Source organism: Euleptes europaea, chromosome 12 (assembly GCF_029931775.1).
Source record: "Euleptes europaea isolate rEulEur1 chromosome 12, rEulEur1.hap1, whole genome shotgun sequence".
Classification (NCBI taxonomy): domain Eukaryota; kingdom Metazoa; phylum Chordata; class Lepidosauria; order Squamata; family Sphaerodactylidae; genus Euleptes; species Euleptes europaea.
Window position 1 is genome coordinate 8,911,934 of NC_079323.1, and position 26,288 is coordinate 8,938,221.

The following is a 26,288-nucleotide window of genomic DNA, read 5'->3' on the forward strand; positions in this document are numbered from 1 at the left end:
GAAGATCCCTAAATCAGAGAAGTTTTGTCTGTGTGGGACAGCGGACATTGAAACCATCAAAAATGCACCGATATGTTGCCCATTCTACCACGAAGTTAGATCAAAGCTCATTTCCCCACTGCTGTAATGCCAAGATATAAGGGCTGGTATAGAACACTATGTATTCATACGCACACACATGAAAGCTTTGGGAACGCTGGCATCCACAACTATAAGAGGCCAACAGATTACATTGCTTGCCTGGTACGGCCTTTCACCAGTAGAGAAAACAGTGTCTTTAAATTACATCCATCCTCAGGAATGTGGTTTCTGGTTACAAAGATCACAAGACCTAGCACTTGCTTAGAAAAGCCTTCGGGCAATATCTATAGGCTATGCTAGAGTGGAGTAGACATCTAATGTGCACTGGTGCTTTTGTGTATCAATCTGCTTGTCAGCAGCTATGGGCCTGCCCCATGCGAATGCATAAATGATACTGACTTTCCTTTGTTCTCGGGGGAATAACCCTGCATCTTATCTGTGGTTATTTATTTTACCCCAGGTCTGTGTTTAGCTAAATAAAGAACTGTTGCTTTAACTTAACCTCCTCCTTGTTGTCTATCATTGGACTCTATAAGACAACCAGGCACTTCACTGCTTGGTAAATTCCCTGAAGCGTCAGTTGTGCTTTTGGCAAAGAAGCTCCTATTAGGAGAAGATCCTCAGCTTACGCTCCAAACTGCCAAGTTCTGTGCTGTTGCTATTAAAATACGCAGAACTTTATTAGAAAATGATCGTTGGAATATTTTACAATTTTAAGGTGACAATTTTAACCAGGGGTTCTTTTAATTTATCTTACACCTTTATTTGTACAGGCAGTCTTGTGATTCTGTGGTGAAAAAATATTGAGTCTGGAAATTTTGATGTGATTGGTCAGTTGACTATATTAATAAATTTGAAGTGCCTCTGAATATGGAGTTTCCTTTAACTCACTACAGCTACCGTAGTAGCCATTGATGGACCTTTCTTCCATGAATCTACCCGCTTTTTAAAGCCATCCATGCTTCTGGCCATTACTACATCCACTATCAGTAGGGTCGCCAGCTCCAAGTTGGGAAATTCCTGGAGATTTTTGGGGGTGGAGCCTGAGGAGGGTGGGGTTTGGAGAGGGGAGGGTTTTCAATGCCATAGAGCCCAATTGGCAAAGTGGCCATTTTTTCCAGGTGAACTGATCTCTATCGGCTGCAGATCAGTTGTAATAGCAGATCTCCAGCTACTACCTGGAGGTTGGCCACCCTAACTGGCAGTGAATTCTCCAATTTAATTACTCATTGAGTAAAGAAGTGTTTCCTTTTGTCAGCCCGGAATCCATGGGAGGGGAGGGAGTCCTCTCTATCCCCTTTCTCCACCCCACACAAACATTTCTTACTTTGATTCTCTAGGTATTCATTTATATTCTTGTCTACCATTTCAGTTCTCCGTGATTTACTGCTGGTTTTGTAGATTATTTTGTGTTGTGCACAGATGTGCATGACCTGTTCCAGAGGAGAAACTGCACTCGACTACTGCAGCCAAAATAACAAAGAACCCTTACTGTATTTTAAAGAGGAATGAATTTCTTGTGGCATCAGCTTTCACGAGCCAGAACTCACTTTAATAGACCAGAAAAATAGGGCTGCCAGCATCCAGCTGGGGCCTGGAGATCTCCCAGAATGACAACTGACCCCAGGCCCCAGGTTACAAAGATCAATTCCCCTGGAAAAAATGGCTGCTTTGGAAGGTGGACTCATTGGCATTATACCCCACTGAGGTCCTGACTTATAGATTGCAGATCATTCTCATAAGTAGGGTTACCAGGTCCCTCTTCGCCACCGGCGGGAGGTTTTAAAGGCAGAGCCTGAGAAGGGCAGGGTTTGGGGAGGGGAGGAACTTCAATGCCATAAAGTTCAATTGCCAAAGCTGCCATTTTCTTCAGGTGAACTGATTTTTATCAGCTGGAGATCAGTTATAATAGCAGGAGATCTCCAGCTAGTACCTGGAGGTTGGCAACCCTAATTAGACCACTGAGGTAGGACTGAGGGATGAAACACATTTGGCATGGGGTTTTAATTATCAACCCACATCTGTTGCCATATGGGCTTGTTTTTAATATATGCATAAGGGCTTTATAATAAATACGTTTCATTGTTTTATTTAGGTCTATTTAGGTCTTTGTTTAGGTTTTCCCCAACCTTTTGGGTACCCCACTTTGTTTTTATGGGTTGGGACTTTTCCCTCTCTCTTTCGTCTAGTTGTTTTCAGGAGATCCCTAGCCCACAGACCTCTAGTTCCTGAGGTGTCCTGGATAGAATGGAAAACAGCTAACCTAGTTAGTGGTGCTGATACTCTCTTCGGTAGTTTATGCATGGGTACTTTCACTCACATTCACCCCCGGTCTGTCTCGGTTGTTCCTTGGAGTTATGCATGAGTGTTCTGTCCCTTAGAGATGACCTCCCTGCCAGCCCTCACAAATCCCAGGACTTCCCGTTCCTCTGTTAACCCTACTCTTCCCTCTCCCCTGAGCTCAGCCCAGGTGAAATCCCCATGCATAATGCAAAGCACAGGACACCCAAGCTTGGTTTCTATCACAGAAAGAACTACAGCCAATTACAAAGCAGCGTATAAATAGGCGGGGATTCAAATGCTTCTGAGCAGCTCTTTCTGAGCAGAAGAAATGCTTTTTAAAATCAAGGCTTTTCTCCAGGTGAACTGATTTTTATCAGCTGGAGATCAGTTGTAATAGCAGGAGATCTCCAGCTAGTACCTGGAGGTACCTCCTTTCAGATTGATTCATTGTTTTTTCTTCTGAAAACGCTTTTTTATTTTGCAATTGGGTTTTGTTGGGGGGGGGTTTCTCTCACAGTAAGCTCTACAAAGTAAGCCAATTACAAAGCAGTATTTAAAGGGGCGGGGACTTGATTGGAGCCTGGAGACTGCTGGTGCAGAATTCCCAACAGGAAAGCGTGGGTCCAGCGAGGAACGACCCTCAGGTAAAACTCCCATGCATAAACGGCCTTAGATAGGCTTGCCATCTTCCAAGTGCGGCCTGGAGATCTCCTAGAATTACTACTGATCTGCAGAGTACAGAGATCAGTTTCCCCCGGAAAAAATGGCCGCTTTGGTAGGTGGACTCTACGGCATGATGCCACCCTGAAGCCCCTCCCCTGCCCTCCCCAGGCTCCACCCCCCAAATATCCTGGCATTTCCCATCCCAGAGCTGGCAACCCTACGAACCATTAAAACAGTTCACAGTTATTGCCATAAATGTGCTTCGATGTGCAGCTCTATATGGAGCGGCTCCAGCCAAGCTCTGCTGGAGAATTAAACGTCTTATTTGTGTTGTGCCCCAAGTACACTCAGGCCAGGAGCTGCCGGCTTCCCACTGAAGACCGACGGCAGTGAGTTCCTTTCTTTCACCTCAATTTTCTCCCCGAATAAGAGGGCGAGAACGTTACTCACTAAAAATATGTCGCTTCAGAGCCCGGATTAATGAAAGCAGAGGTGAAAAGTGGAACCAAGCAAAGTCTTTTAATAAGAGGATGCGCGCCGGAGAATGCAAGCCTGGAGTCTCCGAGGAAACGTTATTACTTCGAGTGCCCCCCAAAGGATTCCTTCTTAATTTTTTGACTAGAAAGATGAAAAACCTAGCTTGTTTTTCAATTTAAAACATTCATTCATAAGTGCAGCAGTGTTCTCAGTGGTTGCAGGAGGTTGTTTTTTTTCCTTTTTCTTTCTTTCTTTCTTTCTTTCTTTCTTTCTTTCTTTCTTTCTTTCTTTCTCTTTCTTTCTTTCTTTCTTTCTGAGACCACGCAAGCATTCCCGTTACATCGCCTTGCCAAGAAAGAAAAGGATGGCACAGCAATTTCCAGTCTTTATTGGAGCCAAAGAAACCTTGTTTGTGAACGCGGTTGTGTTGCCGCATCTCACGGAATGGCCGGCAGCGTGGAAGCGACCGTCACGCAGATGTGTTTGACATCAATTTGGTGGCGGGAGGAAAGAGAGGAGAGAGACTGCGCAGAATTTAGGAAGGAAGGAGAGAGTAAAAAACTGAATATCTCCTCATAATATCTGGAGCATCCCTCGAGGTAGAAAAGAAGGAGGGGATAAAAAGGAAACCGTTGCTCATAAAATAGGACAAGAACGTTTGCAGAGTCAAAGCCTGGCCTTGGCCAGGAAAGGACGGCCTACACATCTAAATAATAATAGCAGCAACAACAACCTCAGAGAAGATTCCCAGATTAGGATTGGGAAATTCCTGGAGATTTGAGGGTGGACAAAAAACAAAAGGGGGAAGGAAAGACCCAACTATTCTTGGTGCCACAGACCCTGTTGCATAGTGGTTAGAGCAGGGGGGGGGGCTAGGCATAATGAACACCATATCTATCTGTAAAGATGTTGGTGTAGCAGCAAACAAAAGGAAGGGTTGGATCCCCATTGGGGTATGAATGACATGAGATTTAATTAAATAAATGTATGTAAAATGGCATTAGTGAGTGTCACCTGATGGCTGGCACCTACCGAACTACTGGTTGGGGGGGACATGGGGGGGCTACATCACTCCAGCTGTGTGACATCTCTTCCTGAAGTGAAGTTGGTGTGATGCTTCAGGATTCGACAAAATACCAAAGGGGCAAGAAAGACCCATCCTAAAACCAAAGCTGGGTACCCAAAGGTTGGGTGGAGAAAGACTCAATTGTGTATTTAAATATATTTTAAGGTGCTGATATCTATATTTAAAACATTAAAATATTATATTAAAAGAAAGCACAATGGCAACTAATACAGGTCGATAGCCCGAGAGCACAATCCAAACGCGTTTCGGCCCCCTGGCCTTCATCAGTGATCTAATAACGTCACTTATAATGCACACCAATACATATTACAACAAGTATACCGTATTATAGCAAAATAATAACAACCCAGATATTTATGTAGGGATGTATTCCAATTTGTGCCCAATATAGTCTATAATATTTATAAAATTAAAGAGCCCACTGTTGTGGAATACTTTCTGCTTGTTGTTTTTTGGGCTGTGTTAGCCTCCCATACAAGGTGCGTATACCAATATCAACCAGATAAGCAGCTCTCTAATATCTCAGGAAGAGGCCTTTCACCTCACCTACTGCCTGGTCCTTTTAACTGGAGATACCGGGGACTGAACCTGGGACCTTCTCAGGCCAACCAGATGCTCTCCCGCTGAGCCCTGGCCCCTCCCCAAAGCTCTTAGATCACAAAGGCCGTTTAACGCATGGCTATTTTGTCCCGTAAATTCCCCATGGGTGTAGCATATCTCCCAAGGCCATACGCATGGCCGTTGCCTGCCCGGGGGACGACGAACCCTCCCGATTCTGGTTCTTCCCCGGGTTTTGCAAGTGTGAGTTTGGAGACACGGGGGTGCCCTCCTAACCCCACACTTGCAAAACCTGGGGAAGAACCGGAATCGGCAGCAGCTGGGGTTTGAGCCCACCCTGCAGCAGCCTGGGGCCTGGAGCCTAGGGTTGCCAACCTGCAGGTAATAGCTGGAGATCTCCTGCTATTACAACTGACCTGGCAGCCCTACTGGAGCCCCAGCATTGGAAGAGGAGAGGCGTTGGCTCCTTCCAGTGCCAACAGCGCGAACTTCCAGCCGCCTCTGCCTTTGCCGGCCTGTAGTTTGCATTATTGGCGCCAGGAGCCACTGCCACTCTTCTTCTGATGCTGGGGTTCCAGGCCACGATCTGCTGCAATGTGGGCTAGGGGAAACAGAGGAGGATGGGCGCGGGAGGGAGGGAGGGAGGGAGAGGGGTGCGGGGTCTGGGGGGTGGAAAGGTGCCACTGCTTCTCCTGTCGGGGAAGGAACCGCCGGGGCTGGGAGAAGCAAAGGAGGAAGGGGCGGGAGAGGGAGAGAGGCGCAGGGTCCGGGGGGCAGAAAGGTGCCCGATGAGTAAGGTTGCCAGATCCCTCTTTGCCACCAGCGGGAGATTTTTGGGGCGGAGCTGGGTTCTGGGAGGGGAGGGACTTCAATGCCATAGAGTCCAATCGCCAAAGGGGCCATTTTTCTCCAGGCGATCTGATCTCTATCGGCTGGAGATCAGTTGAATTAGCAGGAGATCTCCTGCTACTACCTGGCAGTTGGCAACCCTACCCGACGAGGAAGGCGCCCCTCTTGTTATTTGTTTGTCTCTGTCCTTGTCCCTGTGCGTTCAATTTTTTTCCGTTTCAATGAACGCGAGATTATGAAGCGTGAGACAGGACAGGGACAAACAAATACGAACACAGCCATGCGTTAACGGCCAAAGTATGTTATACATGTAATGGTCTTACGACTACTTCTCCACATGGAAAGAATCTGCCGCCAGAACCAACCCTTAGTGTGACAATTTACTTTTTTCCCCACTCGGGAAAGGCTTAAATGTTTCTTCTCCTTATTTTTGTGTGAGATCAAGCCATGAGTTAAACCACTATACCTCTTGGGGTTTGTGCTGACTGCCGTTGTCGGTAGCGAGGGATTGTGTATTTTCCCATTTTTCGGCAACTTGATTCACCTCCTCTATTTTTTCCTGGCAAGTTGTCTGGGAGTTGAGCAGCGTCACTTCATAAAACTCTTGAATGTCTGTTGGTAAATGAAAAATAACTTTTAAAAAAATAATAACTGTATTTAATAACCAGGTGCAGAGGTGACAGATTGTTTACCTGAAAACCAGCAAGCATTGAGAGCCGACTGGAAACTACATTGTATCTGAAAATTCGTTTTTTCTAGTAGAAGGTGCTGACATATAAATTAGCATTCGATAATGCCAGGAATTTTTTTTTTAAAATAACACTTTCCCTTTTTAAAATATTGTATTAATCTTTTCATAAATATTACATGAACGTATGAATAATGCATGGCTAAATCATTACTGAATGAAGACTGAGAGTAAACACAACTAGCTGTCAGAGACTCCTGCAAGTAGATTGCAAACATGACAATATTTCCTGCGCATTTTTTGGCCCCTTACATTCCCCCCCCCATCTTGATGCAATTCTACACAAACTAGAACTTGCACTTTAAAAAAAACTACTTGTCTTCAAATCTCTCTCCGGCATGGTGCAGTGCTTAACAGCACTGGTTTGGAGGGGTGGGCTCTAATTTGAAGAACCGGGTTTGATTCCCCACTCCTCCACACGAGCAGCGGACTCTAATCTGGAGAACTGGATTTGTTTCCCTGCTCCTCCACATGAAGCCAGCTGGGTGACCTTGGGCTAGTCACAGCTCTCTCAGAGCTCTCTCAGCCCCACCTATCTCACAGGGTGTCTGTTGTGGGCAGGGGAAGGGAAGGTGATTGTAAGCCAGTTTGATTCTTCTTTAAGTGGTAGAGAAAGTCGGCATATAAAAACTAACTCTTCTTCTCCTTCTCCTTCTCCTCCTCTCTCTTCTAGGGCTGCCAGGTCCCTCTTCGCCACCAGTGGGAGGTTTTTTGGGCGGAGCCTGAGGCAGATCATGAGAGGGAGGGTATCTTAGCCATCTTCTGGGCATGAAGTATGGGTCACTGGGGGGGTGGGGGGGAGGTAGTTGTGAATTTCCTGCATTGTGCAAGGGGTTGGACTAGATGACCCTGGTGGTCCCTTCCAACTCTATGATTCTATGAGGGTGGGGTTTGGAGAGGGGAGGGACTTCAATGCCATAGAGTCCAATTGCCAAAGCGGCCATTTTCTCGAGGTGGGCTGATCTCTTTCAGCTGGAGATCATTTGTAATAGCAGGAGATCTCCAGCTAGTTCCTGGATGCTGATGAAAAGTTTCTGACAAAGGGAGCTTTAACTCTCGAAAACTCATACCCCAAAAATCTTGCTGGTCTCTAAGGTGCCTCCAGGCTCAAAATGAGCTGCTCCCTATATTTTGTTTCTTCCTGCATGTTTTAATGCTTAGAATTAAGTCAGTTTTAAAAGAAATTAATCACTGGGTGCTAACTATTCAACCTTTGAGACAGCCTACTTCAGAGATAATGAGCGTCGATCGGATTCATCTCAAATATTTGCTTACAAATTGGGCAAACATCAGCCTGGCCAATTTTAAGTACATCCAGCTGTTAAGATGTCTTAATTCTAAAATAAAGTCTCTTTATCATCAAATAGTAAACCTTTTATATTGGAAGCTTTACAAATCCCCGTAGGTATCCATTATGTTGTATTTCCCCACCACCTACCGCCAGAAAGTTTAAAGCAGTCCTTCCTTTGGAGGTGAAACCACTAGTGGTTTGTACTAGTTTTGCATATACCAAAAGATGTACAGGTAAAGCAGGCATCATGAGAGCACAGAAGCAAGTATACAGGTAAATAGTTATGTCAGGTTTCACTGGGGTTGGGTCTGAGTCCAGTGGGGTTGCCAACCTCCAGGTATTAGCTGGAGATCTCCTGCTATTACAACTGATCTCCCACCGATAGAGATCAGTTCACCTGGAGAAAGGTCCTTCTGTTTCAATATCATGTTGTCTACAAAAACCAACTAGCTGAACATACCCATAGGGTTGCCAGGTCCCTCTCTACCACCATCGGGAAGTTTTTGGGGTGGAGCTTGAGGAAGGCAGGGTTAGGGGAGGGACTTCAATGCCATAGGGTCCAATGGCCAAAGCCGCCATTTTGTCCAGGGGAACTGATCTCTATCAGCTGGAGATCAGTTGTAATAGCAGGAGATCTCCGGCCACTACTCTGACCCTGTGGATTTGTAGTTGTAGTTGTATGTGTATGATTGGGTCCTTCCTATTTGTTATATTTTTTTGTAGATTGAATGTTATTGTAAGACTATATTTGATATATTTAGTTATTATCAGATTAAGATTGAAGCGTGGCATATTTTGTCCTATACTGATTTTGATTGGCATTATTCTTGAGTATAGAGGTGTGATTTATTTCAACTACCTGGAGGTTGGCAACCTTACCTTCCAAAGCAGCCATTTTCTTCCAGATAAACAGATCTCTGTCACCTGGAGATAGGATGGAATCGCAGGAGATCTCCAGCCACCACCTGGAGATTGGCAAGCCTAGTAATCGCAGTGTCACAAATGTAATTATTACATTGTTGGTTGCTTCCTCCAAACTATTACAAAACTACCGTTCGTGATATTTCAGCAATGAAAAGCAGCTGTAGCGTTAGGTATGCCAGCTCTGGGTTGGGAAATACCTTGAGATTTGGGGGGGGGTGGAGCCTGAGGAGGGTGCGGTTTGGGGAGGGGAGGGACCTCAGCTGTGGTGTAATGAAATAGAGTCCACCCTCCAATACAGCCATTTTCTCCAGGGGGACGGAGATCAGTTGTAAAAGCGGGAGATCTTCAGGTGCCACCTGGAGGTTGGCAACTCTACGTAGTGGTCCCATCCTATGTAATTCTTTGCTGGCTGGGCACCTCTCAGTTAATCGAAGTGATGCGTCTTCTAACTATTGCATTGCAACCGATATCAGAGATCCTTGTCATTTAATCTTATTTCAAACTAGGGTTTGTACAGCGTTAAGATGATACTTTTTGAAGAGGCTTATTTACTTTTGAGCTGCCGCACAGAATGAGACTGCAAAGGCATCGATTTTCTTTTCCAGAAATGAGCTAGGAAAGCACTGACCCCTCGGCTGTTAGCAACACGTACCTAGCATCTCTAGCTGCAGAACATTAAGAAGAAGAGTTGATTTTTATATGCCGACTTTCTCTACCACTTAAGGAAGAATCAAACCGGCTTACAATTACCTTCCCTTCCCCTCCCCACAACAGACACCCTGTGAGGTAGGTGGAACTGAGAGAGCTCTAAGAAAGCTGTGACTAGCCCAAGGTCAACCAACAGGCTTCATGTGTAGGAGTGGGGAAACCAACCAAAAAAGCAAAGAGGTTACCCAGATTGGGTATGTATGTATGTATGTATGTATGTATGTATGTATGTATGTATGTATTTTAAAGCACTGTGGAACTCCCCATAGAGTTCCACAAGGCTGCGCCATGAATTTTGCAGGTGTATCCTGGCACCTGCAAAATGGTGCCTATGACTCCCGAAAGGGGTTGGGAAGCTGCCTAAAGCCAGCTCCGCCCCTGGGCACACCCTCTGAATGCCCCCCCAGGACGCCAGCAGGGGTAGGGTTGCCAGGGTCCAGGTAGTGCAATACAATAACACAGAGACTGGCACAATGCAGCAGATGAAATAAATATAATAAACAAAAATTCAAGTTAACAGCCACTGGTCTGAGTGTGCAAAAATAAAGATGCAGTACTCTCAAAATCACACCCAAGAGTCCAAATAGGTACTCAGTATAAATGAAGTTTCTTTCTTCCTTATAGATGATGTTCCTTTCTTCCTGACAGGAGAGTATGTCAGTCACCAAAGAAGACGGTGCCTTTTCTCGAGAAATCCTCGTTTCGAATATAAGAACATAAGAAAGGCCCTGCTGGATCAGACCCAGTCCCATCAAGTCCAGCAGTCTGTTCACACAGTGGCCAAACAGGCGCCTCTAGGAAGCCACAAACAAGATGACTGCAGCAGCACCATCCTGCCTGTGTTCCACAGCACCGAATATAATAGGCATGCTCCTCTGATACTAGAGAGAATAGAATATAATATTCTTCCTCAGTTCCTCATAAGGAAACTCTCCTAATGTATACTAAACAGTAATGTAACACTAGCCTAATATACTAGTGAAATCAAATGGAAACCCTTATATACAAAATAAACAACTCACCAGCGTAATGTTTACAACTCATGCCAGTCAGAGCAGTTTACAGACCTCTTGCTTTGGGATACAAAATTGCAAAGGTAGATCCTAATCTGATTCTATCCCATTTAACATCAAAATGGGTAACAGGTGTGGAGACTGTTAAAGGTACATGCTGAAGTTAACAGAGGTTCAAAAAGTACACAGCAAAAAGAGAAATACATCGGAGGAAACAAGGCAAGTCATTAGTAAGGTTCAAGCCATTGGGTATAACAGTATCAAATGAATGAATGAAGAAAGCCTCCTTTTGTAACAATATAGGTTTTGGATTTAAGATGCCATAACACAAAATCCCGCGCCCTAAAAAAAAAAATGCTCCACGAGTGGAGCCTCTATGACCATGGAGCGTATACGTGCTCAATGTACCAATATCTTCGTTCTCGCGGGTCACAGAGGTGTCAATTTTTATTACTAGCATCCAGGAAGTAGCTAGAGATCTCCTGCTATTACAACTGATCTCCAGCCGATAGAGATCAGTTCCCCTGGAGAAAATGACCACTTTGGCAACTGGACTCTATGGCATTAAAGTCCCTCCCCAAACCCCGCTTCCTCAGGCTCTGCCCCAAAAAAAAACCCCGCCAGTGAGGTTTTCAGCAGCAGGCGTCACCAGTGTTGATTTTATTCTTTCTCTCCTCTTTTCCAGCGTATTTTTAAAAATCACTCACCTTGTCCACTGCGTTTAGGTTTCCTCTGTGCCCTGAGTGGCCTTCTATAGCCTGTCGTTGGCCTGCCAGAAGAACCGATTGGCCATTGAGTGAGACAGGTTGTTGGACTGGATGGACGAATGCTAGGGTGACCAGCTCCGGGTTGGAAAATACCTGGAGATTTGGGGGGCGGAGCCTTAGGAGGGCAGGGTTTGGGGAGGGGGGAGAGTTTGGAGAGGGAACAGCCATTTTCTCCAGGTGAACTGATCTCCATCAGTTGGAGATCAATTGTAATAGCAGATCACCAGCTAGTACCTGGAGGTTGGCAGTTAGGGTTGCCTGGTCGCTCTTCGCCATCGGCGGGAGGTTTCTGGGGCAGAGCCTGAGGAGGGCGGGGTTTGGGGAGGGGAGGGACTTCAATGCCATAGAGTCCAATTGCCAAAGCAGCCATTTTCTCCAGGGGAACTGATCTCTATCGGCTGGAGATCAGTTGTAATAGTGGGAGATCGCCAGCTAGCACCTGGAGGTTGTCAACCCTATTGGCAGCCCTAACATCTTGGCTTAAGAGGAAGGAAACTCCACATACAGAAATGTAGATTTCAGAGGAAGTCCAACGCTGGCCAAAAATTGTGTAAGCCTCTCCTTCAACGTCATGATTGGCATTTGTCAAAAGCATCTCATTCCACCCAACAAATTTTGGTGAATTAAAGGAAGAACTTTCTAACAGAGCTGTTCCTCAGTGGAACAGGCTTCCTCGGGAGGTGGTGAGCTCTCCTTCCCTGGAGGTTTTTAAGCAGAAGCTAGGTGGCCATCTGTCAGCAATGCTGATTCTATGACCTTAGGCAGTTCATGAAAGGGAGGTCACCGTGGCCATCTTCTGGGCATGGAGTAGGGGTCACTGGGGTGGGGTGGGGGAGGTAGTTTGGAATTTCCTGCATTGTGCAGGGGGTTGGACTAGATGACCCTGGTGGCCCCTTCCAGCTCTATGATTCTACGATTCTATTATACAAATCACAGCTGTTGCGATCCTGCACAGAGACGAAGGGCCTCTTATTTGACGCTAGCAATTGTTCCGCACGTATTCTCTCCGCAACCGGCACAGACCTATCTGACCAGAGATCCTTCCAGCCTATGCCGCTCTGCCTTATTTATGCGAACGTCATCTGGAAGTGTCAAGAGTGTTCCTGAAAGCTGAGAAGCGTTCTGTCGATTGCTTTCCCTCTCTCCCCCAACCACTCCACCAAAGCCTGTTAAGCTTGTCAAAGAAAGAAGGTTTTCTGTGGCGGTTTTTGTTGTCGAAGGATCCGTGTCGACCGCTAGCAATCGCCCTATCAGGGTTACCGGCAGCAGGTGCTCCCAAATAACAATTCTTTAAAAAATAAAATAAATCACTGCACATTGAAGGCTGACTAAGCTCTCCCCAGCGTTCCCCTCTCCTTTTCAGATAAGCTTCATTGTCATCTTTAACCTGTTTTCTCAGGCTACGTACAACTTCCCTGCGTATTTAAGTACACGGTTTTGCACGGATTTATATAGTTTTTCCGCTATATCCTTCTGCACCAGCCATCTGGTTCCACAGGCTTAAGGGTAGTTTTATTGAGAGTTTTGTTGTTATTTATGCTGCTTTTCCCTTTTCTGCTACATCCCACTGAGTAGGGTTGCCAACTTCCAGGCACTGAGAAAAATATGCACAAGTACTACTGGGATAGTAGTGAAAATATAGTACTAGGCTCAAACCAATTAATTTAAATAATACACAAGCAAACAATGCAAACATATATTGTGAACAATGTGTAACATCTACAGACAAGTGAAAACAGCAGTGATAGTATGTACAAGCAAATCTAAGATGGAAAGTCTTTTTCAAGGTAAGTAAGAGTCTTATCTCTAGGTTGTTTTCTTCAAAAAGCAACACGAGGAAGGCTGAAAAATTGAAGAAGTCCACAGTAACGCGGTCCGGATGCACACTAGCGTTTTCACTGCAAAATTGCAGCTTCATCAGCTGGAATCTTCATAGATATTAATTGATTTGTCTTTGTAGATGCAATAATAGCAATCTAATACAGAGAGAATAGCCATTTTGAGCAGCCTTTTTGATAAGACTCTTACTTACCTTGAAAAAGACTTTCCATCTTAGATTTGCTTGTACATACTATTACTGCTGTTTTCACTTGTCTGTAGATGTTACACATTGTTCACAATATATGTTTGCATAGTTTGCTTGTGTATTATTTAAATTAATTGGTTTGAGCCTAGTACTATATTCTAACCTCCAGGCACTAGCTGGAGATCTCCTGCTGTTACTACTGATCTCCAGCTGACCGAGAACTGATAGGCCATTTATGCAAGGTCAATTTTGATGCTCGCTCAAAGCTCGTTTTTAAAATGCGACTTTTAAAATGACTATTCATGATCCCGACACAAAAGGAGAAATTCCACACACCTCCACTCGCCTGATCCTTTGTCCCTTCCATTAGCCAACCACCATTTGCACAGCTAAAGTGCGGCTGTCGTTTCGCATGCTTCCTTGAGGAGATTCTTCGGTGCGGGGGTGGAGCAAACCCAAAAGGTTGCGTTAAAGGGGCTCTTAAGAAATGGGAAGTGGGTATGTGCTGGCTTCGTAGTCACTTCCCAAATGACGGTTCAGCGTGGAAAAATAAAATGTGGGGCACTTCTGCCTGGAATGCGCTGCTAATTACCAAGCGTAAATGGCCATAGAGACCAGTTCCCCTGGAGAAAATGGCCGCTTTGGCAATTGGACTCTATGGCATTGAAGTCCCCCCCTCCCCAAACCCCACCCTCTTCAGGCTCCGCCTCAAAAACCTCCCATCAGTGGCGAAGAGGGACCTGGCAACCTTACCACTGAGGGGCCCCCCCCAATGTATTTATTTATTTGTGTGTTTTTTATCCTGCCCTTCCCTGACCAGAGTTCGGTTCAGGGTGGCTAACAACATTTAAAATAGACAGTTGGGTTCCAGGTCTGGTTGGAAGCTTGACAGATGCTATCAGATCAAGCTCCGATAATGAATTATTTTGTGTTATTTTAGTTTTTCCCTCCTGACACATAGCCGGCATTCCGGTTTCGTATACAAGTACGTTACTGAGATCGTAAAAGGCTTAAAATATACAGTTAAAATGAATACCCTATTTTTTTTTTTTTTTACATTAGCAGCCCATTTCTGTTGGGAGCTAATAAGAAAATAGAAAAAGACAAAATAAAAAATGGAATAAGTTGGAGAACTGTTGCATTCAACCTGAATATACTGGTGGGCTTAAACCTTATTGCTGAGGCTGATGAAGCCAAACAATTGGTGAAAGCGCTACAAATATCCGGGATAGCGTTCCCTCTGTCATCTTCTTTGGAGCAACAAGAGGTGTTCCAGCAGACGTTGATTCTTGAAACTCGATTTTGGACGTTGTTTCGTTGGAAGATTGGGCTTTAGTTAATATTGCTTTCACATTGTGAATAGCTTTGTACATATTTGTAATCTTGTGATTGTTTTTTGTGATTGTTCTCTTGTATTAGCACTGTTGTTTGATGCTTTTGCCCTTTTCATGAATATATGTTTTTGATACATTTGCCTGCACTGTTCTCTTCTTGCCAGTACTATTTAACAGTGTAAATTGAGTTGTTCTTTGGTTGTAACCCTCCAGTTGGTGGCTGAAGATCTACTATTACAACTGACTTCAATGCCATAGAGTCCAACGGCCAACGCGGCCATTTTCTCCAGGTGAACTGATCTCTATCAGCTTGAGATCAGTTGTAATAGCAGGAGATCTCCAGCTAGTACCTGGAGGTTGGCAACCCTAGGATAAAGGGAAGGCGAGGAGAATGAGGTAATCCACTTTGGGTCCTCACTGGAGCGAAAGGCAAGACAGAAGTGAAGTGAAGTCAATAAATTTCCTTATTTCTTTTTGTTTGCTTGCTTTGCACATCTATACAAAATGCATGTTATGTTGGCTAATGCAATCGCCACAATCATCAGGGACAAAAGCATTAAAACTTACAGGCTGTTTATGCTTGGTAATGAGCAGTGCGTTCCAGGCTGAAGTGCCCCACATATATTTTTGATTTCTTCACGCTGATCCATCATTCTAGACTGATATACTGGGACGTCACTGTGAAGCCGGAGCCGGCGCATACCTACTTCGCATTTTTAAGAGCCCCTTTAATGCAACCTTTTGTATTTGCTCCTCCCTGCATCAAAGCATTCACTGAAGGAACCATGGAGAATCCCAGCAGCTTAGCTATGCAAACGACTATTGCTAATGGCTATGCAAATGAAGGAGAAGGCAAGTGGGGGTGGAATTTGTTTGTCTTTCTCCTCTTGCATCGGGACCGTGAATAGTCATTTTAAAGGTCAGATTTAAAAAATCAGCATTGAGCGAGGAGCAGAATTGACCCTGCATAAATGGCCACAGAGTAAGAAAACAATTTCAGCACCAAAACAGAGTATGTGGCTGAGTTTGTGTGTGTGTGTGTGTGTATAACCAATCTCTCACGACAACATGAAATTGCACAAACATCCTAATGAGAAAGGAGGAGACAGGCGATTGTTAATACCTCGGTGCCAGTAAGGAACAGCTAAATTGAAAGAAATTCAGAGAGGGGTGAGCGATTAAAGGAATGTACGTACCAACTCTGGAAGAAAAATGAAAGGCGCAGAATAATAGCTTTGCCCTTCCACGATGCCTTTGATTGCGAGAATTTCCAGGCATGTGACAAGAAGGAAAAGAAACCAAATGCGATGCCTTATAAACAAGTTTGCAAGAAAGGCTGTCAGCCAGCCAAACAAGGTCCAAGATCAGTAGAAAAGGTTGCACTTTTCATCTGCGTACTTCGATAGGAAGCTTCAGAACATTTTTCTTGCCTGTTCATTTAAAGTACATCATTTTGCTGTATAAAATCATATCCAATTGGGAGAAAGGGAAGAGGGGCACACTTGCAGCAGCAGCAGCAGGAGAAAAGTATTCTTAATACCCTCTGTGCTGGTAAGTACAATCTGGAAGTGACAATGGGTAGCTCTAGGAATCACTGGAAACTCTATGTTTTTGTCTGGCAACCTGACTGACTCAGAGGGTTGCCAAACTCCAGGTGGTTGATCTAGCCAGGTGGTTTATCAAACTCCAGGTGGTTTCTCTAACAAACTCCAGGTGGTGGCAGGAGATCTCCTGCTATTACAACTGATCTCCAGCCGACAGAGATCAGTTCACCTGAAGAAATTGGCATTGAAGTCCCTCCCCTCCCCAAACCCCTCCCTCCTCAGGCTCCGCCCCAAAAACCTGCCGCCAGTGGCAAACAGGGACCTGGCATCCCTAGCCAAAGGGAAAGAGATGCATATTTTTTAGATCATATCTGAGCAGAGATGAAGATGGTAGCTGTCAGAGACCATGAATGACCTAACCCTCTACTGCACACGTTTGGCCTTTCAATGTTAAAACTCTGGCACATCATTGAGATGCTAATTGGCTCTAGGGTGCTCAAAGCACCCCTTAATGTGGTGGCAGAAATTGCCTGTTTTCTCTGGTCGGATGAAAGACGGCACCTGCTCCTTCCAGATGAAAGCGGATCTCTGGATCTCTGAAAGCCTGCGCTTAATGGGGGTCACTTGCAAAGGACAGGAAAGGGGAGGCGTCGCTGTGCATTAGCCTGCGATTGCTGTCAGACAGGTACTTGGAAAGATGTCCTGAGTGCAGCAGGCTGTTTCTACACACAAGCTCTGGTTGTGCATCTCGAGATACAATCAGAACCGGAGTATAAAAACAGTGCAGCATGCGGACTGCTCTTGTTCAGCACCCACATGATCGACCAGGGATCCTCAATGTGGTGGCCGTGAGCAATACGGCACTAGCCACTACTTCCCCGGGTGCCCACTTTGCTTTTTGGAAGGTTGGCGTGACCATTGAAAGGCAGAGCTTGTTATTGTCTGCCCTCATTCGAATTCAAGTTTTCTACAGTTGCAATAGCAGCCACTGCGACTGGAGGAGAAGGAGAAGGAGGAGGAGAACAAGAAGAAATAAAAATAAAAAGAAGATAAAAAACAAAAGGGGGAAGGAAGGACCCTTCCTTATATATAAATTTTATTGGGTTTTATGATAGAAATTTTCCATTGCATTAAACAACATCTATAACAATATCAAATTTCAATTCTAACCTAAAGTTGTTATAATTCCATATCATATAATAAAAAAGAGAAAAGAAAAAAGAAAAAAAGAAATGGAAAATTTTTTGACTTCCCCTTCACCTCTATCTGCCTCTTAATAAAAAGTTCATCCCGTCATAGGTAATCTAATCTTAATAAAATATCAATACCATATATAAAAAACCATAATCTGTTAGTAAATATAATTATGCTTATTCAATATAAAAAAAATCAAAAATAATCCTCTGGATCAGATTAGAAAATATTCTTCCATTCTTCCCAATTTTAACTCATATTCACAATAATGCATCCACGCCCCCCATTCCCCCAAAAACCGAACGTCATTTTCTTCATTTAGAATAGCTGTGAGTTTTGCCATTTCTGCCACTTCAAACATTTTAACAATCCAGTCTTTTTTCTCGGGAGTTTCTAGCCCTTTCCATTTCGCTGCATAAAGCAGTCTCGCAGCTGTTGTGGCATAAATCAAAAAAGTTCTTTGTGTTGCTAAGTCGTCTGGAATCATACTCAATAACATCATTTCTGGTGTTTTGGGTATATTCTTTTGTAGTATTAATCTCAATTCATTATAGATCATGTCCCAGAAGTCTTTGGCTTTGTCACAGGTCCACCACATGTGATAAAAGGAACCAATTTCTTTGTTACATTTCCAACAAGTAGGGGACATCGTTTTATAAATCTTTGCAATTTTCTTGGGTGTTAGATACCATCTATACATCATTTTATAAATGTTTTCTCGCACTGACTGTGCTTTTATTCCTTTTAAATCTTTAGACCATAATCTTTCCCATTTATTTAAAACAATATAATGTCCCACATTTTGAGCCCAATCGATCATAGTTGGTTTAATCGTGTCCTGCTCACAGTATATTGTTAAAAGGAGATTATACATTTTAGAAATCAGCTTTGTATTATTGTCTAGTAGAATCCTTTGAAAAGGAGATTTTTCTTTAGAGAAACCTTTTTTTGCATCTTGTACAAAAACTGATTTGATTTGGTAATATTGAAGCCATTGTAAATCATCCTTAAGAAGTTGAAAGTCTTTTAGTGAGCATTTCTTTCCTTCCCAATTAATTAGATCTTGATAAGTAATAAATTTGTCTGGTCTAAGTGGGCGCAGAGTTAGCATTTCTTGGGGCGATATCCACATCAGTGTTTCTGGTTCCAAAATGTGTTTATATCTCATCCAGATACGAAGTAGAGAGGACCTGATTATATGATTACGAAATGTTGCTTGTAATTTAATTTTATCATACCACAAATAACCATGCCATCCACTTAAGTTATTATAACCTTCCAAGTCTAACAAACGTACATTTGACAAATTCATCCAGTCTTTTAGCCATACTAAAGCTACCGCTTCAGCATAGAGTTGAAAATTAGGCAGTGCTAAACCTCCTCTAGTTTTTAGATCCACCAAGTATTTATAAGCAGTCCTTGGTTTTTTTCCTTGCCAGATGAAGTTTGAAATGTCTTTCCTCCAAGTTTCAAAATATTTAGTTTGTGATATTATTGGTAAATTTTGGAATAAGAAGAGCATCCTCGGTAAGACATTCATTTGGATCGTTGAGATACGTCCCATTAATGACAATTTTTTGTTTGACCATATAATCATATCAGTTTTAATCTTACCCCATAACTTGAGGTAGTTGTTGGTTAACAGATCTTTATTCTTTGCAGTAATCCAAATTCCCAGGTATTTAACTTTGTTAGCTTTCTCCCAGCCAGTATATGATATAAATTCCTGTTGTTGTATTTCCGATAATTTTTTAAATATTATCTTTGTTTTTTCTTGATTCACTTTAAAGCCTGATACTTTTCCAAAATCATCCAAAGTCTCCTGAAGTATATTCATTGACTGTGTTGGGTTTTCCAAAATTAGCAGTAGGTCATCCGCGAATGCTCTCAACTTAAATTCATGTTTTTTAATTCTTAGCCCGCGGATGTCCTCCATACTTCTTAGTTTCACACATAGCGGTTCCAACACCAACAAAAATAAAAGTGGAGACAAGGGACATCCCTGTCTAGTCCCTTTCGTGATTTGGCAGTTATCTGACATTGATTCATTAACCAAAATTTTAGCTTGTTGGGAGGTATAAATAGCCGATATACCTTTCTGAAAACGATCTCCAAAGTTCAATTTATCCAAAATCCGTTTCAAGAAGTTCCAAGAGACCATATCAAAGGCTTTTTCTGCATCCAAAAATACAAAAGCCGCAGTTTGTTGAATATTCTGGTCATAATATTCCAGTGAATCTAGTAAAATTCTTACATTGTCTTTTATTTGCCTTCCTGGTATAAAACCTGCTTGGTCCTCATGTATAAGATCCTTAATAAATTGCTTTATCCTGCATGCCAAAACCGAAGCAAAAATTTTGTAATCCACATTTAAGAGCGATATAGGTCTGTAATTAGATGTTTTTTCTGGATCTCTTCCTTCTTTGGGTATCAGTGATATAAATGCGTGTGACCAAGTCTCCGGGGATGTTCCCTCGTCCAAAATTGCATTGTAAAGTGAACCAAAAAATCCAACTAAATTGTCACTAAATGTTCTATAAAATAGTGCAGTAATTCCATCTGGTCCAGGTGTTTTATCCGTTTTTTGTCTCAATATTGCTTCTTGTATTTCTTCCCTTGTTACTGGAGCTTCAATACATTCTCTCTGGGTCATTGACAAAGCTTTCATCTGTATTGAGTTTAGAAATTTATCTATTTTCTGTTTTGGAGTATTTTCTTTCTGATATAACTAAGAGTAAAATGAAACAAATTCTTTCTGAATTTCTGAAGTTGAATAAACTGGTCCTTTAGCAGTTTGGATTTTTGTTATAATCTTCTTTTGAAATGAGTCCTTCAGTTGTGTTGCTAAAAAATTTCCTGGTTTATTTGCATATTCAAAATACTTTTGTTTAGCAAGTTTCAGATTTTTATTCATTTCCTCCATTATTACCAAATTTAATTGGTGTTTAGATGCAGAAATCTGTATTTGAATTTCTCTTCTCTCCTCTTCCTGTGTTACCATTACCAATTTCTGCTCCAATTTTTGTAAATTCCAAAGTATGTTGTTTGTAAATTGCATTTGAGTCTTCTTCCAGGCCGAGTGTTTCTGTATCATAAAACCTCTCAGAACAGCTTTGAATGCGTCCCAAACTGTATTTAAAGAAGTTTCCCCATTAAGGTTAATTTCAAAAAAGTCTTTCATTAAAACCTGTAATTCCTTTTGTATCTTGTTGTCTTTTAACAGTTTATCGTTCATTCGCCATCTAAATGCTTGTTTATTGTTCCAATCAAAGGTAACAGGATTGTGATCAGAAAAAGTTCTAGGTAAAATATGAATTTTACGTAGTTGCGTGAAAATTGATTTACTGGCCCATATCATATCGATTCTGGAGTGTGAATCATGTCTTGCTGAATAAAAGGTGTATTCTTTAGCTGTTGTATTCATTGTTCTCCAAATGTCTTGTAATTCTAATTCTGAAGCCATGGCAAAGAAAGTTTTAGGCAAGCATCCATCATTGATATCTTTTGCTTTTGATTTTTTGTCCAGAGATGGGAGAATAATTCCATTGAAGTCGCCCATCAATAAAATTTGGTCTTTTGCGTACTGGGCTATCAGGTCGTGTAATTTTTCATAGAAGGATTTTTTCCCTTCATTGGGTGCATAGATTCCAACCACTATTGTCCTTTGTCCCAATATTTTAGTTCTGATAATTACAATTCTTCCTTCATTGTCTTTATATACTAGTTCTGGACAGAGACTGGGGTGGGCATAGATTACCACTCCCTTTGTTTTAGTTTTAGCAGAAGCAATAAATGCTTGTCCAAGCACCTGTTTCTCCAAGTATTTTTTATGCTTTGAAGCTATATGGGTTTCTTGTAGGCAAATTAGGGAGTATTTATATTTCTGTAGATATTTGAAGATTCTGGCCCTTTTAGTTTTCTCATTCAGTCCATTTACATTCCAAGAAATTGCTTTTGCCATAATGTAGTGTTTTTTAGCAAAATAAAAAGTCTATAGTTTGGTACCACCTTCTGCACCCTGTACCTCTTCTTCTTCCTCTTCTTCTTCCTCCTTCTCTCCAGGTAATTCTTTAAGGTCCATTTTATATTTTCTCAGAAATTTCCCCACATCTGCTTGGGATAGAATTGTCGTTTTCACTTCCTTATAGGTGAAAGCCAGACCTTGTGGCATAATCCAACGGTATTTGATACCATTAGCTTTCAGTATAGACACAAAGTCTTTGTAGTTATTCCTCTGTGAAAGTAGGTGCCTTGGAATATCCTTCAATAGTATAAGAGAGGAATCTCCTGCTGACACTGGATTTTCATAATGAATCTTCATAATCTTATCTTTAACTCTGGTGTCATAAAACACTATCATCAAATCTCTTGGCTTAGATCTTCTCATTCGAGCAGGTAGTGGTATCCTGTATATTCTATTGATGGCTTGTTTTAATTCTTGTTCATCTATCTGAAATAAGTAGGCCAAATTTGGTATTGCAGATTCTTTATTGTCTCCCATCATATCTGGAAAATTGCGTATACGAAGATTGGTCTCTCTCACTCTCATCTCCATCATTGCCATTTGATTTTTTGCCGCCATCTGATCCGCTTGTATTGTTTCAATCTGTTTTTCTTGGCTTGTTAATTTTTTCTTTGTGTCCTTGTGCTCATCCATCACTTTCTTAATTGATGCATCCATCGCTTGCATATCTGTCTTCATAATAATCATTTGAGTTTTTACTTCTTTCAAGTCTCCAGTGACCACATCCAACTTCTGATTAATAGCTTGGGATGCTTGACCAAGATTTGCCATCATAGAAGTCAACTGTGCCATCTGTGTAGACATCTGTTCAAACTGTTTATTTGTTGCCTCAGTTTGTTTAGTTAGCATGTCCTGTAACTTTTTTTCCATGGTCGAGGTTTGTAAAGAGTCCCTTAGTTTAGTATAGGCAGGGCTGTGTAGTGAGCCATAGCGGGGTCGAGACATTTACATTCAAAAAAAGCTGGTAAAATACATGTCTACCGACAGGGCCTTTAAGGTGCTGGTTAAAAGGTGATAGTTCAAAGATCAGCCTAATAATTTTTTCGGGTTGAAAAGAGTCGAAATTGGCTTTAAAATTGCATTTTAAAGTTTTAAAATACCAGTGAGTTTTTTCGGTCGCTCTAGATCGGGTTAATCAGGAAGTAAACAGGAAGTTGCTAGTGCTGCAGACCTTCTATCGCCTCTTCTCGATGGTTATTCCTTCAGGAATGATTTGAAAGTAACTCGAGTGCGACGGATATTCAGTCCCGCGGCTACTTCCTGTTGTTTTAGTTCCAATGATAGAGAGGGTGTTATAGAGAGTCTTCCGTTCCAGGCACTCCCTTACTGCAAACGTGGCAGGAATTCGCCGGAAAATCAGGAAGAGAGATCACCCTCCCCTTCCTTCGGACCTTCTCATTGGTGATAATTCTTGTCAGTCTAAAAGGTATCCTTCCGACTCTTTGTTATGGTTTAGGCTGATCGATCTGATAAGGCTCCTGTCGCTAATCCCGATGACTAACTCAGATCAAACTTTTTCAGTTCGGATTATGGAGGGGTGGGGGTCCCAGAAATATTCTTATCAGCCTCCCGTCTGTTCAAATTTCTAGTAAGTAGACGAAGAGTTCTTTTGTACTCACTTGGGTGTCAAGAGGTGAGGTTCTTTTCTTTATGTAGTCCTTATGTTGGTATTAAGGCGGTGGAGGGTAGAGCTTGCTGCCAGAGTTGCGTTTTGGCGATGTCCTTCCCTAGTGCCCTCGCAGGACCGGCGTCTAGGACTCCGAGGGGCTTAAAAAAGCCCCCTCAGAGTACCTAGGAGGTCAAACCGCGTTTGCGGGCTGCAGGGAGTTCCTGCTTTCCAACCCACTTGCAAGGGTCGGATTGGGGTATCTATGTACCCCAAAAATAACGCAAACTTGGATTTCTCCCAGGACAACCTGGGGAAATGGAGTGCTCTCTCCAACGGCACCACCGGAAGTCCGCGGGGAAGGAAGGACCCTTTATCTGGGTATGGAAGGCTAACACAGCCCAGAAAAGAATGAGTGGAAAGTATTCCACAGCAGTGGCCTCTTTAATTTTATAAATTTTATAGAATATATTGGGCACAGAGTCAAATTGGAGTACATCCCTACATACATTCCTGGGTTGTTATTATTCTTCTATAATACTGGTATACATGTTGTATTATGTATAGGTGTGCATAACAAGTGATGTTATTAGACCACTGATGAAGGCCAGGGGGCCGAAATGCATTTGGATTGGAGACCTGGAGACCCTACGTATGGGACGAGGGAAGGCATAACAGAATCGCCACCTTTCTTTTCTTCCTGTATTTTTAGCTACGGGCAAGCTGAAAGCTAACCAGTAAATACTTTTCCAACACATTATGAGAGAGGCTGTTACTGTTGGATTTCTGCCTGTCATGTAGCTGTTAAACGCACCAGGTCAACGCCAGAAAAAAACATGGCTACCCTAGATGGTCAGGACAACTTCAGCATGTGTTATTGGCTGTACATAAGAACCTAAGAGAAGCCCTGCTGGATCAGACCCAGGCCCATCAAGTCCAGCAGTCTGTTCACACAGTGGGCAACCAGGGGCCTGTAGGAAGCCCACAAACAAGACAGCTGCAGCAGCATTGTCCTGCCTGTGTTGCACAGCACCTAATAGGGCATGCTCCTCTGATCCTGGAGATAATAGGTATGCATCATGACCATTATCCATTTTGACTAGTAGCGATAGCCCTCTCCTCCACAAACATGTCCACTCCCCTCTTAAAGCTTCCAAGCTGGCAGCCGTCACTTTTCCCTTTATTTCCTTTATTCCATTCTTTATGCTTGTGGACCAACAGGTCATAAAGCAAAACAAATCCAATACATTCCATAGCATATAAGTAACCAAACATACAAAAATATAATATCTAAACAGTACAGTTAAGAGGAGGTATCATTAAAAACTATAGATAATTTTTTTGTCACAGCAAGGGTTACATTTGGGTCAGTATCAGCCAATAACTTTGCAACTATATCTTGCTTTATGGCAGCCATCATCCTGGGGCAGGGAGTGCCTCAATTTAACTATGTGTTGTGTGAAGAAAGTTGTGTGAGATGTTGGCACTAACATCTGATTCAACCTTTTCTTTTAAAAAATGTTTTAATGTCCTTGGTTGGGGAAATGGGGAGACTATATCTGAGCTTTGTCATAACTCCATGCTGACAGGAATATAAGTTTAATATTATTGTGAATAATAAAATATGCCCTTTCCCCCAACGACAGCTACAATAAACAGCCAGGTCTATGATTAATAGGAGCTTGTCAGCCTATCAGCGAGAGAAGACAATACATCACGTCAGGAACTTTCAAATAATTTCATTACTTAAAATTAAAAGGAAGGATTTAAAAGGCCGCTTTAGATGTACGGGCAAAATTACTCCATTAGGCATTAATCATGCCTGATAAATAATTGAGGAGCGCACTTGGTCGCAGGCAAACATAAAGGAGATAGGCAGAGCATCTTGAAACCTCTATTTCCTACTAATTAAAAGTTTTCAGAACGAAGCTCTGTAAACAGGCACACATTTCTGACGTCTCCTCAAGGGCGTGCGCGCGTGCGCTAACCATGCAAACCCGCATGCAAATCCACACAATTAGACCCAGACAATATTGCGAGGCTCCAGGGCTGCCTTGGGGAAAACTTCAAAAAAACTGCAGCCGTCAAAAACGCGGCAGCGAGGACGCTGGCTGGGTTTCGCCGCAGAAACCTTGGAGGTGGAAAGTGCTGTCGAGTCGGAGCCGACTTGTGGCGACCCTGTAGGGTTTTCAGGGCCAGAGACAAACCGTGGGGTTTTTACCGTTGCCCGCCTCTGGGGTGCGATCTGGGGCCTTTAATGCAGGTCACCCCCGCTGACTGCTTTGGGGCTTCCTTTTGATTCCGCATGCCTTTTCTGCCCCTCAGAGGTCGCCTTGTTCTCCCCGCGCGTTTTACCTGCATTTTCCAGATTCTGGCTAAAACAGCATCTGGAAAACACGGGTGAAATGTACAGGGAGAGCGAGGCAATTTCTTCCAGGCAGAAAAGGCATGCATAATCCAAAGGAAGCCCTGAAGGAGTTGGTGGCGGTGACCACAGGGAAACGTCCCTGCATAAAAGGCCTGGGTCTTCCTTGATAGTCTCCCATCCAAGTACTATCAAGGGCTGACCCTGCTTAGCTTGCTTGATCTGCCAAGATTGGGCTAGCCTTGGCCATCTAGGTCAGAGCGCAGAAATTTTGTTCTCATGAACCCATGAAGCTGCAAAATATTGTCGAAGGCTTTCACGGTCAGAGTTCATTGGTTCTCGTAGGTTATCCGGGCTGTGTGACCGTGGCCTTGGTATTTGAAGCTGCCTTATACTGAATCAGACCCTTGGTCCATCAAAGTCAGTATTGTCTTATCAGACGGGCAAGCGGCTCTCCAGGGTCTCAGGCAGAGGTCTTTCATGTCACCTGCTTGCCTAGTCCCTTTAACTGGAGATGCCGGGGATTGAACCTGGGATCTTCTGCACGCCAAGCAGATGCTCCGCCAATGAGCCACGGCCTCTCCCCAGAGCTGGCAACCCTACCTGAAGCACTGTCCCCAAAATTGGAAAACAAAACACGTCCATTGGTTTACAGAATAACCCGAAAGAGAGCCTCTCCCCACCCAACTTGCCATTTACAGAGCATGCTGTTCTATTCCATCCTTCTGGCCCCTGTGTTGCTCATG

General features: G+C 43.1%; 1 protein-coding gene across 1 annotated transcript in view; it reads right to left on the reverse strand.

Annotated features, from left to right (window-relative positions):
- DLG2 (discs large MAGUK scaffold protein 2) overlaps positions 1 to 26,288 on the reverse strand; it is a 970,480-nt gene that overhangs the window by 859,710 nt on the left and 84,482 nt on the right. Inside the window, exon 3 of the mRNA XM_056858113.1 lies at positions 6,465 to 6,610. Within this exon, the coding sequence (XP_056714091.1) occupies positions 6,465 to 6,610 (146 nt within the window). The remainder of the gene's footprint in view (positions 1 to 6,464; positions 6,611 to 26,288) is intronic.